The 18,443-nt window shown below is 55.0% G+C and overlaps 4 protein-coding genes across 4 annotated transcripts; all 4 read right to left on the bottom strand.

Annotated features, from left to right (window-relative positions):
• Positions 1–4,053: 4,053 nt before the first annotated feature.
• Positions 4,054–5,552, bottom strand: G647_04913 (uncharacterized protein; the record flags this gene model as incomplete). Its single annotated transcript, XM_008729249.1, has 4 exons — positions 4,054–4,585; positions 4,644–5,133; positions 5,217–5,238; positions 5,355–5,552. The coding sequence occupies 4 exons, from the start codon at positions 5,550–5,552 to the stop codon at positions 4,054–4,056; spliced, it is 1,242 nt and encodes a 413-aa protein (XP_008727471.1).
• Positions 5,553–7,882: 2,330 nt separating this feature from the next.
• On the bottom strand, positions 7,883–9,591 carry G647_04914 (uncharacterized protein; the record flags this gene model as incomplete). Its single annotated transcript, XM_008729250.1, has 4 exons — positions 7,883–8,160; positions 8,225–8,767; positions 8,829–9,230; positions 9,282–9,591. 4 exons carry the CDS (start codon positions 9,589–9,591, stop codon positions 7,883–7,885), a joined length of 1,533 nt encoding a protein of 510 aa, XP_008727472.1.
• Positions 9,592–11,291: 1,700 nt separating this feature from the next.
• G647_04915 (uncharacterized protein) lies at positions 11,292–13,230 on the bottom strand (the record flags this gene model as incomplete). The annotated part of the gene is made up of 2 exons (XM_008729251.1): positions 11,292–12,657; positions 12,707–13,230. 2 exons carry the CDS (start codon positions 13,228–13,230, stop codon positions 11,292–11,294), a joined length of 1,890 nt encoding a protein of 629 aa, XP_008727473.1.
• A 2,274-nt stretch (positions 13,231–15,504) lies between these two features.
• On the bottom strand, positions 15,505–16,851 carry G647_04916 (uncharacterized protein; the record flags this gene model as incomplete). Its single annotated transcript, XM_008729252.1, has 2 exons — positions 15,505–15,630; positions 15,682–16,851. 2 exons carry the CDS (start codon positions 16,849–16,851, stop codon positions 15,505–15,507), a joined length of 1,296 nt encoding a protein of 431 aa, XP_008727474.1.
• Between the last annotated feature and the right edge of the window lie 1,592 nt (positions 16,852–18,443).

Raw genomic sequence — 18,443 nt, forward strand, 5'->3', positions numbered from 1 at the left:
CGACACAGTCTTCTGCACACCGATGCAGCGATTAGTGCACGATCAGCAGGCAATTTGTTCAGATACACCACATCAGTGATACCAGACCGACTGTGGCTGCGATTGCGCTGGCCTTCGACGGCTGGCAACTGCAGTCTACCATGCAACTCGTGCTTCAGAGCTTTTTCACGGCAGTTGAAGTCTCTGCTTCGAAACCAAAAGACGAAGCCCTATTAAGCGGGCCAACATCTCCTTACTTTTTCAGTATTGTTTCCTTTTTTTCCTTGGAAAAGTGGCGGAAAATCCAGAATGGCCAGGAGATCTCACTTCAGTTCATTCCATTTTCGATTCAACGACAGTCTCACCAGACACTTCTCATCCATGCCTCTTCCTCGAGGGTGCGCTTGAGTCGGTCTTCGACTGCCCGCCATCCTGCAGCAATGAGCCTATCTCGACAGCTAGCAGATGGCAGCCTCTCCTTTACTTTAGCTTGCAATAGGAAATGACATGCATTCAATGAAGTTTTTTCGTGTAGATTTGCTTTTGCTAAGTTTGTCTATATTTTTGGTTGTGCTGATCCGTCGTCTCAAAATGTGCCTCGTAGTCGTGTGCGATTCAATCCCGAAATGAAGTTCAAATATCTCCACAACGACCCGTCGACAGAGTTTGCCGCGGTGTGTCTGAGATTGACGGGACAGACAGCCATACTCGAGAAGCTTCAAGGCAACGGAAGCGCCCGCCCAGCAAACCCAGCGCGGTTCCTAGGCAGGACCAATCTGCAACCTAAATACGGAGTACTATGCACCTCGGACCCTGCACCGCACCCTATGAGCAGAGACAACGACGTTCCCGGACTTGATGTCGTCGAAAACAAAAAGGTAAAAGGTAAAGGAGAAAGGCGGAAGGCGGAAGGCGGAAGGCGGAAGGCGGAAAGTGCCCCTGAAGCTGAAGAGAATAAATAGCCGGAGGTGCCTCGACTCGACTCCAATGCTGTACCGTAAGTGAGTATATTTGAATGAATGGGTGAGTGAGTAAGTTGAGTGAGTCTATGATTGAATGAGTGAATGAATGAATGAGCGAGTTGGGCGAGTTGAGTCCTCGAAGAGCGTCGTCCTGTTTTCTGTACCCAGTATTGATTCATTCAGGACACGGCATGTTCATGTTCATGTTCATACCCATGCTCATGCCCATGCGCGTGCGCGTGCGCGCGAGGCCGATACTGTACCTGTACTGTAGTTACTGTACGTGTACTGTTCCGTCAAGGGTTCTGTAGGTTCTGTAGACTGAACGGAGTAGGGGGGGGGCGGAGTACTATGTACTATACTCCGTATAATATACGAAGAATGTACTCCGTACGGATGATGTACCACGAGCGTCGATTGAGGTCTCTTGTCGTTGCCTTTTGTCGGCTTCCGTCGCGTTGCGCTCAGTGGCGCTTGAGGAGGGAGGGCGAGGGCGAGGGCAAGGGACTTTTTGAATTAGTGGTCTTAAGTGTCTGTCTCTCTCTCTCTCTCTCTCCGTCTCTAATTACGGGTCTGTACGTCCGTGGCATTCTGGTCACAGCAGTGTAGAATTTCTTGATGTGAGATGTATGATGTGCGATGTCGAAACGATTACACGGTACAAGTAAGGGTATGACTACCTATTCGTGGAAGAGACTCGAACTCTTAAAAGCATAATACTATTGAGTTTACAGCTCAACCCTTCTTACCAATAAAGGAACTCTCCTAGGTTTGAGGATCGATGGATAGGTGGATGGGGAATAGAGCGAGTAAGGCAGCGCAGGGCAGAACAGGGCAGAGTAGGGCAGAACAGGGCATGGCAGGCAAAGCCAAAGAAAAACAAAATCAAGAGAATGGGAGGGGGAAAGAAAGCGAGGGAACCAAGGACCATATATTTACGTGGATAGGGAGATGGACACTGGAGGGACGTGCCCGGCCAAGCCAACAGCAGCTTCAGCTGCCCTGATTGAGGCTTGCTGATATTCGGAAGAGGTACCTAGGCCTACGTTCGCCGGGGCCATTGGAAGATGGGACGGGACTGGAGGAAGGAGTGAAGGCAGAGAGAGAGGGAGTGCGAGCAGAAGCACGATCAAGTCCGGATATTGAAATATGGAGTGTTATAGGCGCAGGTATAGGCTTAGGTGTAGGCTTAGGTACAGGCTTAGGTACAGGCTCAGGCTCAGGTTCAGGCTCAGCAAGAGCAAGGGCAAGAGCAAGAGCAAGAGCAGGAGTAATACCGACACCAACACCACACCAACACCACACCGGTACCAGACCAAGATCAAGACCCTACCCAAGAGTGAAACAGCATCGTCTTAACGCGTGCATCGGTGTGGTCTGCACCCAGGAATATCCGAGACAGATGGTCATATGCTCCATCTTGCGGAGAGCATGAGAAGATTGAGAACTTGCCGGCAAGGAAGAGAAGAGGCAACACCAGGAGAGATGAATGCCTGGAAGTCAGTCACAGACGGCCAGGTAAGTCGACATAGGAGGCAATAAATTATAGGCAGAGGCGTCCGGGGAAACACTGATGTACCCTTCACAACCTTCACGAGATACTTGGGCCAAGACGATCTTTGGATACCCTCTCCCTAGCAATATCCACGGACACAAACGACGACAAGAAACGCAAATCCAGACTTGTCCTGATGGCGTGGCATTTGGAATGTACTGTGTTAAGGATAATCTGACTTCTCGGTCCATCTGATCAATTCCGATCCACAACAACATTGGGCGCACTTTGCAATGGGTCCTGCCTGTCTGCACCACAGGATTCCACGTTTGGGATGGACCTCAGACACTCTTCCAAGAGAAGCACAAGGACGACCATCGGTTCCTGCATCGCGTCCTTCGAATCACTGTCCTGTGTACAGATAGCCCCGGCGCATTCGTTCCTAGAGGAATCCAAGAGATAGCCCAATTGCTGTTGCCAAAGACAATAGTGCAACAGTTGGAGCGTAGAGTCTCCGACCACGGGAAGCTTTAGGTCCAGCAACAGCGACGTCTCGAACAACAAGTCGAGCCAGTGGGAAGAATAAACAAGCAAACTGGACAAGGAACCAGAAAGTTGCCTCGATCGTGTCCATGAGTTCGCGGCGCCGTACCAGGATACTTATGCGCACCACACATGCAACAGATGCGAGAACGAGCAACAGCCACCCAATGAATATGAGCAAGGCCCGCCAGCGCTTTCTTCGAGGGACATCTTTTCGTCGCTGTATCGTATCTTCCATGTGGTGGCCGTGAGCCGAAAGATCGCGCATCTCGACGTGGGGCGTCCCGATGGCGCCGTCGACTTGCGAGTCGTGTGCTGGTGGAAACGGTCTGGCCTATACAAACAATTAGCAGAGTCCCAAAAGACAGAGTGATCTTCTCCTTGTACCAAGCTGTACTCCGGGAGCGGGCGTGTCAATTCTTCCATTCCCAGCTCCAAATCGACGACGGAGTTGTAATGCGGAACACTGTCTGAGTGGGAGGCCTTGTCGTCACTCCCCTCGAAGATAGGTGATGGAAATCTTGAAAGAGGAGCCATTTTAGGTGATGCTTGAAGGTAGGTCAACAGGTGGCAGATGGACCGGCACGGAGGTAGACTTGGCTCTGCTGACCACGTTGACACTGCTGATAAGGTGTAGCAATGAGCGACTGAGACGGTACGAATGTGGTACAACGAGATGTTGTTGCACAGATTGACCCCTGCGGAGTAGGATGAAAGGATCCATGTTCTTCATCAACCGCCGGATGGCATCCAGCAAGACTGCTCCTCCAAACAGAACGGATACCCACGGCGCGAAGGCAGCTGCTGTGATCAAGCAAGCCAACAGAGAAGGAGCATCCATTCTGGACCACAGTAGCCAAGGGCTTAAGGCACTGCAAGATGCAAAATCCAAGCCCGCGAACGGCTCAAAGCGAGACGAATCTAAAATCGCCGTCGCGCCTAGCTAAAACAACAAAAGCCGCCTATATTTGTATCTCCGCGAACACTCTGATGGTACAGGACGTAAGGTCGTGACTTCGTGAGCACATAAAGACTTGGGTAAGGCTTGCGGGCGCACGAAAAGCTCCTCGTCCTTCAGTTAGTATGATAGTCAATCACGCCGAGACTCCGGCGCATGTCGGCCAGTCGATCCGACGCTTGTGGTTGAGTAGGAGGCTGCGAGGCGTCGGTTCGCGCGTCCCCTTCAGGATCTTGGATCCTGGCTTTCTTTCGACCCCCCGAGGCGAAGGCGAAGTCCTTGAAAGCCGGCAATTTGGAGATCTTCTTGCCCGCTTTCCCGATTGCTTCCTTCTCATTCGGCTGCGAGTCGGCGACCGAATCCTGCCTCGGACGGCCCATCGGGCTATGGCTTGGACTGTGGTCGAGATTCTGCATTGTCTGGAATCGAAGGGGGCTGGCGTTCAGCGCGTCCGTGAACTCCATGTGATGGTCGTCGCCGTACTTGGGGTCGTGGAGGTCGTCGACAAGAGCGAAGGTTTGCCTCCTCATTTCTTCCTTTCTCACGCGCTTCACGTTGAGGCGTTTGAGTTCGGTCTTGAAATCGTCGAGCATGATTGTGTCTGTGAGACACTTGAAAACCAGACTGATTTTCCACCACGGATTGATGCTAAGCTCCGGTCAGTCATGGGGCGGGATCGAGCGTCAGAGAATAGAATACAACATACCCATCAGTACTACCGATAAAGTTATGGATACTTGCGGCAATGTCCACGGCGGTGAAGATCAAGGCCAAACAAATGGCGATCAAGAGGATGGCGAACCGCGGTGAGCGTCTGATCAGCTCGAAGACGCCAGTGCCGTAGACCGAGTTGATCACATGAAACAGTGTCAGGCAGGTGAACACCCACCACGGGTCCCTCATCAGGGGTTCATACGGCCGGACCCTGACATAGTAGTTGTTGATGTTGTTGAAGAAGCGGAAATTGTTGGCGATCTGCCAGCAGATGAACGGCACCGTCAGGGCCAACGTCCCCAAGTAGATTCTGCGCACCCATTTGCCGGTGTCAGGCTTGAACATGCTTCTCGAGTCCATGAAGAAGGGCTTGATCTTCATCCACGCCACGACGTTGTGAATGATCCACGAGAAATACAGGAACATGGCCGTCGACGACAGGTACCAGCCGTAGCCCTCGAAGCCGAAGAAGCAGAACGTTCCTACCAAGCAGTCAGCATGTCACCCTACCGTCCAGTGCACATGTCTCGACGGGCACTGCTGGTCCAGGTTCGGCGACGCTCACCGTGTGACAGTGCTGCGAGTTGCTGGAGGAAAATGGATGTGTCAGCCTCACTTGTGATATGTACTGGTGCCAGAACGCCGTACGTGAGGATGACCCGCACGGGCATTCCATCACTCCCGCCCGCGCATTTCGACTTACCTCGACCAGGATCAACTTGTGTAAAAGGACTTTCCTCCTCATGTTCGCAATGGTGATGCAAGCCATGATGACGAGTGCGCCGACCATGAACCCCTCGGACCAGCCTTCCAGGATGAAATCCTCGTCCGAGGCAAGCATGCGCCAGTTGCCATCGCCGACGGTGTCGTTTCGCCGCTGCAGGTCGAATCTGGGAGCCATACCGACGCTTTGGCTACATGCGCAATCCCGTCATCTTGTCGAGACGCTCAAATGAATCTTAAGCCGCCCAAGGAGGAGATCGAGCTCGACCGACGGCGACACTTGCAGGTGGCGGTAGGTGCCTATGCTGGGGAGGGAGAGAAGGAGAGAAGGGAGTGGTGGCCTGTCCCACGTCGTTTCCGCCTCGTTGTTCAATTGGGCTGGTCAAGCACCAGTCTCGTGGAACCTGGACTTCGAACGTGGCCGGTGGCTAGCAAGAGCTCCAATACAGTGTGAGAGAATATTTTTGTCCGCAGCGACAGCGAGCAGCGACGAAGCAGGGAAGGACGACGACAGCTAGGGCAGGAAGTGCGGCCCAGAACGACGAGGACAAGCACCGAGGACGAAGTGCTGTGTGCATAGTTGACGCACCACAGCGAGTCAGCTGCGCTGAAGAGCCGTCGCTAGCGGATGCGCTTGGAAAACTACTGGGGAATCAGAGCTGATGGTGGACAAGGAGTGAGAGTACTGCGTACCAGGACGTGAGATCGCCGGCATCAAATGCAGGGCGTCCGTCAGGCGCATCGAGTCCGCCGCGGTCACTAAAGCAGGGCGCGCTGGGCACCGAGTTGCTGGTTCCCTGGGGCATGACCATCTGCCGTTCTAGCTCTGACGGGCATTCAGCCGGCGGGACTCGCTAAGTGGGTGGTGGTGAGGGAGCGTTGAGGGAGCGTTGAGCCACAAATCATGGGGCCGAGAGGAGTTGACATGGTGGGCATTGGGGGACCGTTGTGCCCGAGAGGGACGCGCCCAGTAGTGACGAGTAGAGTACTCCGTACATAGTACGGAGTACTGGGTATGTGGTGGGACTCAACTACCTAGGCAGCTAGGTAAGAGTACCGTGTACTCCGTACTCGTATGAGCTACTCATAGCTAGGTATGCGCGTACCGTGCAAAGCCCCGGGTTCTATGCCTCGGTTGCAGGTGCCGCCACGTTGGAACGCTACTGGGTACTCATACCCAGAACAGAACATTATGCCGGCCATGCCTAGGGAGGGCACGGAGGGTGGGCATGCTCTGCCGGCCCAACGCTCACGCAGACGGCACGTTAGGAGGTCCATAAAACACCACGCGCACCCCCGCAAATCCCAGGCGGCCAAGCCAAGATGCCAGCCATGCACGCCACAGGACCAAGAAAGTCAACCACGCTCACCACGCTCGCCACGCCACAGGCACGGAACAGGAGAATTCTGGGGTACGAATACGGAGTACGTGCACAGTACTCGTAGATATTCAGATCATGAACTATTCCACCCAGACACAGGGCCGCTACCCCTTCAGAAAGGTCAATAAGTCGATACACAGTCGTGTCGTGTTCGCTTGCATCCGGTGTGCCTTGGAAACATCACCAATGCGTTACTGTAACTAAGCGACGGTTCAGTCGGCATGGCATCCACGAGGCAGACTTCCACGGCCGGGTCCGAGTCCGAGTCCGCATGTCCACAGATGCGTGACATCAGAATAGAGAATCATTACCGGCCTAATGATTGTGTCTATACTAGGTACGGGTACGAGTACGATAGTCCAGTATGTGCTTGACGATCCCCCAACAAGCTGCGGGCCTGAACGGAGTAGAGTGTCTGCCTACACAGTACACTACAGTGGGTGCCCGCGCAGTACAGTATTTCTGCCTTTCCCACGACGAATTGAACGGTTCTCAGTCCCCAGTAAACACCGTGTTCTACTGTAGTACTCCGTGCCGAGTTCAGCACACAGTAATGCGACATCATCCCTTCAAACTACCTCGTACTTCGCAGTCAAAAGGTCCAATGCCCCTGCACCGTCGCCTCCAAGCAGCCAAGCTTGCCACGATATCCGACTCTCGCAAAGTGTGCCTCGCGCTGAACCGGACACGCCCGTCACATCACTCATGGCTTGCTTGCTGGCTTGCTTGCTTGCTTGCTTGCCCGCTTGTCTGCTTGCCCTGTGCTTTGCTTTGTTATCCGAGTACGAACCCCATAGGGAGATTCTGGACTCGCACACCATCCGCCTATTGTAATTCTTAGGTCGCTGTCGTAGCGCTCTTCCCTCGTCTCGATCGTATCCAGTCAAGCACAGCCGACACAGTACTACATACTTGACAGGGAGGAGAAAGAGTAGGTAAGGAGCCACTGCTGCGGAGATTTCTAGAATTACAATACTGTGGTACAATCAATACCTACCTACGAGATATCCATTTCGCAGTGCCGTGCGTGCGATGTGGTTAACCGCGTGTCATAACATCGTGACCGGTTATTGAATTAGTAATGACAAGAATTCCAAACGTCGCTTGCTACATCACGTCCAAGGCATCACTTTTCGAACAGCGCCACCTTGACCCCCGTGCCGCTGGCAAGCGTGATGGTCATCCATTCGCGCCATTCCTCGTCGTCTCGACTCTCGATCCGGGGGAACGTCTGGATCAGTCGGATCGTGGCGTATGACGCTTCCATCAGGGCGTATTGCTGGCCCACGCAGATACGCGGCCCGCCGTTGAAGGGGAGGTATTCCCAACCTGGTCGCAAGCGCTCCCATCTCTCTGGCTTGAACTCCAACGCGTCGGGTCCGTAGAAGTCTTCGCGACGGTGCACTGGGGTTTGTCGTTAGCGTCGTGGTGACAGGGAGGAAAGGGCAGGGCGCTCAGTTGTACTTACTCGACCACGCTGAATAGCCTACGATCTCTCCCTTCCGTACGAGGGCAGGCGCTTTGCCGTCCGCGCCGCCACCCAGGGGCAAGACGGTGTCACGGATGGCCTCACGAGTGTTGGCCGGCACGACGGGCATCAGCCGGAGGGATTCGTTGAGCGTCCACTTCAGGTACTTCATCTCCTTGATCGTCGTGTAATCGGGCTTTGCACCACCCAGTTGGTCGACCTCGGCCTTCAACTTGGCAAATACCTCGGGCCGCTTGGACAAGACGTGCCACGTGTTGGACAACAATCCAGCCGTGGTGTCCCGGCCGGCGAGGAGGATGTTGAGCAACTCGGAGCGGACGACATAGGGGTCTTGCGTTTGCCTGAGCAGGGCGTGCAGGAAGATATATCGACCGTTGGGGCCCTGCTTGCCGGTCCTCAACTCCTCGATCGCCTCGTGGATGATCTCGTCGGCGAAGTTGTGCATGATCTTGACGCTCTTCCGCCACTTCGCGTCGGGAATGAACTTGGCGAGACCGCCGGAGCGGAAGTCCTTTGCACAAGCTGTAGAGCCCCGTGCGTCAGAAACAAACGGCGCAGCACGCGGAAAACAGGGACGACGCACCTTCAGAGACGTATACAAAGGCCTTGACGAATTCATTTGCCGACTTGGTCTCCAGGCCCGGTGCAAGAGTGTTTGTCGATTTGCCAAACAGGAATTCCGTGGCGGAATCCATGGTCAAGCCGAAGAACAAATCTTGCAAATCCACGGTCGAGCCATCTCGGGGAATCGAGTCGATCAGGTGAGACACGTGCGCTTCAAACATGTCCAGATCCGCCACCTGTTGACGGGTGAAGTTGGGCCGCACCATGGCGCGCGATCTCTCCCAAGCGGCGCCGTCGTTTGCAAAGATCCCGTGGCCGAAAATGGGCAGGAACACCTCCTTACGCCTCTCCCCCAGAGAATAGTCCTGGAATTTGGTGGACAAGACCGTCTTGATGTTCTCGGGTTCGATCGTCGAGATGACTGCACTCCCGGGTCAGCGCGGCAACACAAGACCGATGAAATGGTACTGACTATTGTTACTTGCAAGCCTGAGCCTGAGCGTCTTTTTGCCGTCTCCGAAGTTTTTGATCCGGGTGGCTTCGTGCATCCGCCCTTGTTTGGCCGCTGCGACCATATCCTTGATCCTGTCGAGGCCGTACAGTTTGCCCAAGATGCCCTGGTGGGGATACCATGGGATTTCCTCACACCCATTGTCCTTGATCATTTGGCGCCGCCGAGCACCAGTCGTCATTTCATAGTAGAGCCGCTGGATGGCGTAGACGGCGACAATCGCGATCAAGATGACCGGGATGGGAACATGAGGAATCGACATGGCGGCCATGGTTGATGTTGGAGCAGTCTTGACACTATCTGACCGAGACAATTGAGGATTCCGATCGAGCAGCAGCTCCCAGGGAATATCTGGTTTCAAAGTGGACAGTGCTGCAAGTAGTTGTCGTGTACCGAAGTCAGACTACTCGGATAAAGGTGTGTCGTTATTGGATGTTAACAAATGCTCGAGCCGACCGTGTTCAGCACGCCTCCAACGGTGGTAACAGGCAGTCGCAAGCGAGGGTGCTCTCAGCTGCACCGACGAGGTGATCGACCATATGATCGAGTGTAGAGAGCTGACACGACCGAGGTCGAACGTGTGGGTGGACCGTAATTAATATGTATGTGACAGTGATGCCGCCCGGCCGCAATTGCGCTGTCGGTGAATCCGAAGTGGCCAGTCAATAAGCCAACAGCCACGCATCGTTACTCGTAACTCGTACCCTTGTAGGGTGCACGAGCCTGAAACTCGATGCGGCACGGCCTCGAATCCGGCCTTGTTCTTTTGTCATCTGCCTGTTCTTGCCAGACCGTGGAGGCACCAGAAGCGTGCATGGCGAGATGGATTCATGGAAAGCTTCGCAAGCGGGGAACCGAGACGTCGAAGCCAGCAACCCGCCCAATAATGATGGTGCATTCATCGAGCTCTCACCATCTTCAGACGCAGCGCAGCGTGAAGATGCCGAGGCATGTTTGTTGCGGCATCGAGGGTTTGCGTCAGGACCTCCAGTACGAGATACCCGGTACCTCGTATGCGATACGCAAGACACTCGACCATCTCTCGCGTCGAATCAAGGTCACAGTCTGGGGGAGCATAAACCACCAGGGGCCACTCATTGCGCCCTCGCTTCGGCGTTAGTGTGTCAACGTCTATGCGCGACTCGTACGGAGTACTGAGGTACAGGATCATTGCTCGGTTCCTCCATCATGTCAGCACTCCAACATGATTTCCGCTGCCTCCATTCGCACATGCTGACCAGTGACAACTCAGGCCAATCCCCCCGACGGGCTCTTGGTTGTTCCTTCTCACCGGTCCTGCGCGTCCTTCACCCAGACATCTCTGATCTCGCTTCCACACACACACTACGACACCAACTCGTACTCGCACGACCGAGGGACGCGTGTCCGAAACCTCCCACCGACTGCCTAACACGGAGGGTGGGGGCGATCCAAGTGGATATTCAGGCCTTTTGCTGGGCGGAGCAGCGTGGCAGCATAGGGCCCAGCAGGGTTCGAAACAGCGCTCAGAAAATGGACGGCCTAGTCTCCAAGGCTTGAGGGAGCTTCAGAAGATGAGTGAGCTTCTTTAAAGGGGCGCGCAGGCCAAGCTCTCGGCAACTGGCATTTGATTCCTCCTGCGATCCTTCCAAAGTCGCCGGTCCCTCTAACTGCGCGGACGGCACCACGGCTACACCAAACGGTCAGGCTGGCAGATATGGCAAGGTGGCTCCAAGGCCTTTCTTCGGGTCCTTCAGTCTGCTCGCGACAGAACACCGGATAATTACTAGATTCGTTCCTTCTACCGCGGCCGGCTTATGGTAGTACGAGGATGGAGGATGTCGGCGAACTCACCCTCAGGACCACCCTCAGGACCACCCTCAGGACCACCCTCAGTACATACTATAATGAGTGGCCGCCACTGTCATCAAATGTCCAAGTGCATACCAGTTGTCTCACCCGAATTGCATGGGTGCTGGATGCTTCTTTGGCTCAACGCGATTGTGCAGCGGCCACTGCTTGACCAGCAGCTTTGTCCATAATACCCTGACGACCATACCCACGACGTCGCTCGCCTTTCCCCTGTCCTCGATAAGCTCCTCTCGCACCGAAGCTGCCTCCTCCTCGCCCTCGTCCGCCCTCACCTCCCCCATTAGCCTTCCCTCTGCTACTTCCTCCATATCGACCACCGCCGGTACCGCTTCTTCCCTTCCCACCGACTTTGAAGTCAATCTTCTTCAGTGGATCCTCAACCGTCTCGAGGCCCGCAAGTCCCAGCTCGGCTCTGTTTGCTTTGCTGACCTTCCACGGCTGGAAAATTTCCTGCGGATCATCGAGGCCGCGCAGCTCCTCGACCCACGCCTTGCAGTATTCGCCCCGGGGATCATAGTCACAGCATTGCTTGATCGGGTTGAACACTCTCGCCTCTCCCCGTGGGTCGTTGCCCACTCCCGCGACATATTGCCAGTTGCCCCAATTGGAACTGACGTCGTAGTCGGTCAACATGCATTCGTACCATTCAGCCCCTAGCTTCCAATTCATGCCCAAATGCTTGGCCAGGTAGCTCGCCACGTTCTGTCGTGCTCGGTTGCTGGTGTATCCCGTGAGGAAGAGTTCCCGCTGACTCGCATCAATCAGAGAAGTCCCGGTCGTACCCCGCAGAAATCGGTCGAGCATCGTCGCCACCTCGGGTCCGCTGCCCTTGGCACCTGGCGTCTTCCATGGGTAAGACGTATCGTTTCGAAACCCTTCCAGCCGGAATAGGCGAGGACCGAATTTCCGCGTACACAGCCTCATATAGTCTCGCCACAAGAGCTCGAAGCGAACAGCGGCGGTGCCCTTGTTCTCGCCTTTGCCGTACCCTTCGGTGCCGTGATACTGATCGTCCCTCCCGTCTTCGAAGTCGAGAAGCTGAGAATGTATCTGGCGGGCGGTGATGCATCCCAGCGCGAGCCAAGCCGAGAGCTTGGTGGAGAAGTCGGTCCCAAGCAAGCCGTTGCGTGTATCCTTGTATCTGGTCATGGCGCCCGATCCAATCAGCGACTGGACGCGTTTCAGCCCGCCAGACGTACCTCCTCGGTAGGGGTGAGCAGTTTTGACTCCTGAGGATGGGAACGATGGCGGCTTGGGAAGCGGAGGACTGTCTTTGAGAGGCCTCATCAGTGCCGACTCCAGTCCCTCGCACGTGTCAGGGATCGAGAACGGCTCTGTCTTTGCAGGAATAGGAGATGGCATTGGCGGCAGCGATGGTGGCCTCGGCACAGTCTTCCGTGGCGCATCCCTCAACGGTTCCACTGATTTCCGGTAACTGGTAAAGACATCTGGGAGATCTGTAGGTTTGTCAAAGGGCAGGTCGCGGCTGCGGAATTGTTAGCCTCACCACTTGCAGTGTCGCCGCCGTCGCATACTCATCAATGAAATACTTCTCGTCCAGCCATAGCCGAAAATTGACCCCAAACTTCTCGGCTGCCTTTCTCACATCACGTTCCTCCCTTTTTTCCTCGACACCTTCCTCCTCGGTCATCCAGACTGCTGCCACCGAGACTTCTTCCTCTGCCTGTTGGAATTGCCGCAAGAGGTCTTCTATGACTTGCCCGAGCAGACCGACTCGGATAAGGAGGCCGCTTCCTGCCTTCTCAAGCTCCATCTTCATATCCCAAATGGACTCTGCGAGAAACTTCACCCTGTGGCGTCCACATCTCCAGAATCTGCCGATCTCTGACCGGGCCTCTGGATATGGCGACTCTGAGTTCCGGTCGGCTAGAAACCCGGACACTTCGATCTGCTGTGCTGGGAAAACGTAAAGTGGCAAGACGTGGCTGAACTGGCATTGGGGCTGCTGCGACAGCTTGTGGATTTCATATAAGACTGGATTGTCGGCGAGTCGTAGGTCTCGCCGTAACAAGTAGATGAGCACGCGTTGCGCTGTCATCGCTCCGGTGCCCAGACTGATGGCCTTTCCGATCGCAGAAGCAGGCCTGCGCTGGTGGCGGGCTCGGGACCGGTGGGGAATTCGAAAGTTGGCCAGATGTACCTCTCTTGCGGGTTAAACTGCTCCTGCAATGGTGATCGTGTTGAGAGGTCAAGCTGTCCCCATTGACGAAAACTCCTTGGGTTCTATCCTCCGGCCTTTAAACAAAAGATTGACTTTTACCAAAAACCTTGGGGCTGGCAGCGGCCGGCAAGCGCCACTTCGATGGCCAAAGTCTTTGGTCGTTCACTGATTGAGAGGCGTGCAGGGTCGGCGGCGAGTCAGCGATCATGGATAGCTACATCACAAAAAAGTAGCAACCGAGTATCTCTCTCGCTAAAGGATCTGAGGACCGCGAGTGTCGCAGACGCAACAAAGATACGATGCCCGTTTCCGATGCCTCACGACCAGCGATGGGCCAACAAGTGAGCAAGATGTGGTCCCGGTGGTACTGATCCTTTGCACGACATCATTCGAATTCTGGACCAGATCGTGTAAGATCTGGAATAAACTTCGCCTAGATCGAGTCGACTGTGGTGACATGACGGGCTCAATCCGGTTGGTGCTTGGGGACTGAACAGGCGGGTTGGCTAGACGTCCGAGGTTGACAGCGAGCATGAGCGCAGCGTGGGCCAGCAAGCATCATCGCGGTGCCGGTATGGGCGCAGGTACACGGAAGCGAAACTGGCGACTGGCGAGATCTGAGTATGACGATCGATCTGGAGATTTCGTGTGGGCCGGGATCCAGCGATCGATCAATGAGAGATGACAGAGGTGTCGGGTTCGTCTGCCTGCATGGTTGGCGCGTGCAGGAGAAGTGGATTCGTAGCGAGCTTCAAGCTGCAAACGTGGCAGCAGTACGTACATGCTACGTACATGCTACAGCTGGTGCACGGAGTGCGCGTGTTGAGCGACCGAAGCGCTGTCATCCCGCAAAGGCCACCATCACGACTGCGCAATCTCCTGTGATACGAGATGCAATTGCCATCCAGGTCTATTGGCTCCAATTGTGCACGGCGCAGGCATGGACATGCTCTAGCTTGCCTCGATTTGCTCGCCCAGTACGGAGTGTGATTGGCCCAGATGATGGAGGTGGTGCTGTGACTTGGCTCCGAAGTTACTGTGAGGGACTCTGGAAGCAGCTCATTATCGCCCAACCTGCATGGATCGTGCAACAGCACCGGTCTGTTCAGAAAGAGATGCGCAGATAGATCTGGGTATGGCAATGCTGTTCCCAAGGTGTACCAAAATGCTCTTTTGCTTGACTCGACAGCGTGGTCGGGGACGCTTCGAACAGGCCTGTCGAAAAGGGATGCAACTGGCGCAGGCTGCCACCGATGGTGCGTTAGAGAACACGAGGGCGGAGGCGTGGCGCCTGGAAGTAGGACCCGAAATGCAGCGAGATGGGAGAGACGCAAGGTTTCTTACCTGACAGGCACCCAACAGGCGGGTGTTTTATGACAATGCGCAAGCCACACCGTCTTCAATCTGTCAGTGCGCTTTCCCTCTTTCCCCCATCCCACGTGATCTCTCGCCCCGCCTCTTTTGGCGGGTGCCGAGGCTGAAAAGGCTGCAACATCCCACACTTCCGTGCGCCTCATCCGCAAGCGAGGTTGACGCCATCTTCAAGCCGGATTCAAGCCACCGTCGCATGGTTGCAGGGATCTTTTCGTGAGGGAAACTTCCTTGGGACTTGATCCTGGTACGAGTTACGTGGTCACAGTCGTTTATAGGGCAGCTGGCCGAATAGATTGACATCTCTTACCGCTTGTTCCCAGACTTGCAAAATACACTGTTGCTCCGACAGTGGCTTTGTTGACTACTGCGGGCTCGCCGCCAACGTAGTAGCTAAGCCCAGTCTTGAAGAGCAAGCAACATCTCCATTAAGGCTGTATAAATCCATCGGAAACTTTCGAGAACGCTCATCCGGGCCTCCCAGTCTGCCATCTCAGTACCCAGCGCTCTGTTATAACCACTATCATCATAGTCCTGTGATGCCATGCCCTTCCAATGGGTATCTGAACAAAGTGGTATCTCACAAATGCACATTCCTAGCAATAGAATCCGTCAAAATTGATCCGTCTCGTTTCGCCTGTCGCTGGAGGCTGCCATCCATCAAGTCATAAGTCGAGTAGAAGAGAAACCGTATAAGGACAGTACGCCGCCGTAGTATTGTACAATCGCTGATCAAAAAGGAAAGCTGGGCCCAATTAATGTAAACGCGACGCTTTTAAATCACGCTGCCGGTGCAGCCGTTGGACTGTCGTTGAGACCATCACTTCCGGATTCGGACTTGACATTTTCCTCTCTCGTTAACTCCGCAGGGTTCCCATTGCCGCATCCCTTGACCAGGATGTGCCGCTGTAACGAATGTCAGCATACTCGTGGACGAAGCCGACAGACTCGACTTACCTTGAGCGCGTCTTTGCGAGAGAAGCTCTTGTCGCAATGATTGCATGGGAATGGCTTCACAGCAAGGTGAATCCTTTTGTGCCGTTTCAGGTCATGATTGCGGTTGAAGCTCTGCGGACACTGATCACACTTGAACGGCCGATCGTGTGTGGGCTGCTGATGGGGAGTGTTTGTCCGTGGCTGGCCATAAATAGCTTGTGGATTTGCGGCATAGCCACTGTTGAATGACATCGGCAACATATTGGTTTGCATGTTACCCAACATGGTCATCTGGGCGCCAGGACTATGCACATTTGACATGACCGGTCCAGGCATCCCCGGCAACGAGTATGAGGGCGGTGGGGGACGGATGAATGGAGGTTGAGCTGGCCCCGGACCGTGATGCAGGGTCGGGGAGGCGCGCGGTGCGGATAGGGAGTGCGGATGAGGGCTTTGGGACACTGGAGTTGATGCTGCGTAATGGTAGCCGGGGTGGTGTGGATGCGCCGTCGTTGGTATGGTCGTGTAGAGGGTGGGATTGGAAGCCGGCCGACTCACATCACCCGGTGTTATAGGTGATTGCTGACTGGGTGGTCGCATCCCATGTTGCAATGGCGGTATGATATTATGCTGACCGCTGGGGTGGGTGGCACTGGTAGGAGGGGAAAGCTGCAAGGGGCCGCCATAAGGCTGAACTGCATGCATGTCATAGGGCGGCGGAGGCAACGCTGAGGCTTGCCCAGCAGTGGGAGAGCTTGTACTGGTCCTGAGTGGTGCGCCTGTCATCGGCGAAAACATCGATCGTGCCGGGACCAGCGGACCATTTTGCCAGGAAGGGGGCGTAAAGCCCGTATGATACCCAGTCGGCGTGGTCCCTGTACCAAATAACGTCGGAGTGTAGGGCAAGACTGGCACTGCCGCGCTGTTCGGAGTGGTTCCGGTAGGGATGGATGATGAGATAGCGCTTGACTCAGAGGCTGAGTTGGACGGAGGCGTCAGAAGCTGGCCCACGCTGACCGGCGGGGGTCCAGCATGAGATGTGTTGATGCTGGAAAGAGGAAGGAATTTCTGGCTTGATATCAACGGATTGAATTGCAGAGCTGTCGGAGGTGGAAGTTCGAGATTGAACGTCGCTTGCCTGCGCTGGCTCAGGCCAGAAGGTGCATTGAGGCCATCGAGGGATGTCCCCATCGGAAGGGGAATTGCTACTGACGCCAGAGTGACTGGATGAGAGTGTTCTGTGCGCGATCGCCTGCAGTAGCCGAATGAGAATAGACAAACCCCAGCTGTGAGGGTTGAGCGAGGCCTTCACAGAGCGCTGTCTTGTTGAAAATGATCGTAGTGGTTCGCCGAGTATGGGTACAGCCCTGGTGGGTGACTTCGTTGCCCTTACTGTTGGATATGCCCGCGCGTGCGATCTGAAGGGTACCCAATATTTGCTGCTCGAAAGTGTGGACCTCCGTTGAAATGTATCTCCAAAAATGTGTGTTCTACAGCACGATCTGGTGCGATGCAAGACCGTGTCGGAGGGTGGATCGATATTGAATGAAGATCAGTTTCTGACTGGGACCGGATGGTTTTTCGGGGCTTCTCAGTGGCCGTGGGGCTGCGTCTCAATCGGCTCTCGTCCTGTTGATGATCGGGCAAAGAGATCTGCGCCGACTCAGATTGCTATATCCCGTGCTGATCGAGGACGGGCTGGTGCGATAAAGTGCAGAGGACGTCGTTTCCAGGCTCGTCACCGGCCCTTGAGGCAGAGGTCGCTCGCGCAGATGGAGAGATTGGGGAAGATTTCACATCAGGCTGCGAAAAGAGCGATTGCAAGACGATTTCAAAGATTCGAAGAGTACCAGAGTCCCGATCCTTTTGGTCGGGGCAGCACATGGCGCTCTTAGCGGGCAGCTGGCGGCCGGCTGGCTGGACGGGCCTGTCGCCTGCTTCGCCTAAAAAGAGGAGTGCTGGTCGAAAATGGACATCGGAGACAGGAGGTGCTAGGATGTGATGGGCATGGGCGCGATAGCACTTGACTGTCGGCTGCAGGCTTGACGGGCGCTGGGATGGGGTGGACGCGAGGCCGTAAACTCTGAAGGGGTTAGGCGTGAGCGTGAACAACATTGGCACACGCTGATTGCTGATTGCTGATTGCCAGGATGCGCTGGTGTGGATGGTGGAGTCACACCCATCTGGACATGCAGAGATGGAGACTCGAGAGTCCCAGGGAAGGGAGGTGGGCGGCCACGGAAATGGCTAGGGGCGCAGGCAGGGGGACCGAGCGAACTGCCTCCGACCAGTTTTTCACCATGACCAAATAGTCCATATGTCGACAGGGGACCCAGTCGGTTGGTCTCAGTTTCCGTCGTTGAAGAAAGCAGTCTGGACCGAGCGCTGCGGCTAGAGTTCGACGCCGAAAAGGGATGGCAAGAAATTGGATGCTGAGGCCCGACTATGCTGGAACAAGCTTGGACCCATTTGTGACGGGAACAAGATACACTACTGGCACTGACTACTGGGAGTGCTGTGGGTGGAGTGGTGTCAAGCGCTGGGGATCGCGGGTTCCGGAGACACTGGCAGCTGGTCCACGACGATGAATTATTTCGAAGCTGACCACCGAATAATAGGGAAAACTTTGCCAGCCGTGCCAGTTGCCTTCTCCGGTACGAATCGCCTGTCTGGGACTTGTCACGTATTACGGGTACATCCTGTGGCTGAGGCACAAAACTGGGCACAAAGAAAAGAGAAGTTCACGGTATAGAACAAGGCAGTGACTTTGATCGCACAATACC

This window comes from Cladophialophora carrionii, assembly GCF_000365165.1.
Source record: "Cladophialophora carrionii CBS 160.54 unplaced genomic scaffold supercont1.4, whole genome shotgun sequence".
Classification (NCBI taxonomy): Eukaryota; Fungi; Ascomycota; class Eurotiomycetes; order Chaetothyriales; family Herpotrichiellaceae; genus Cladophialophora; species Cladophialophora carrionii.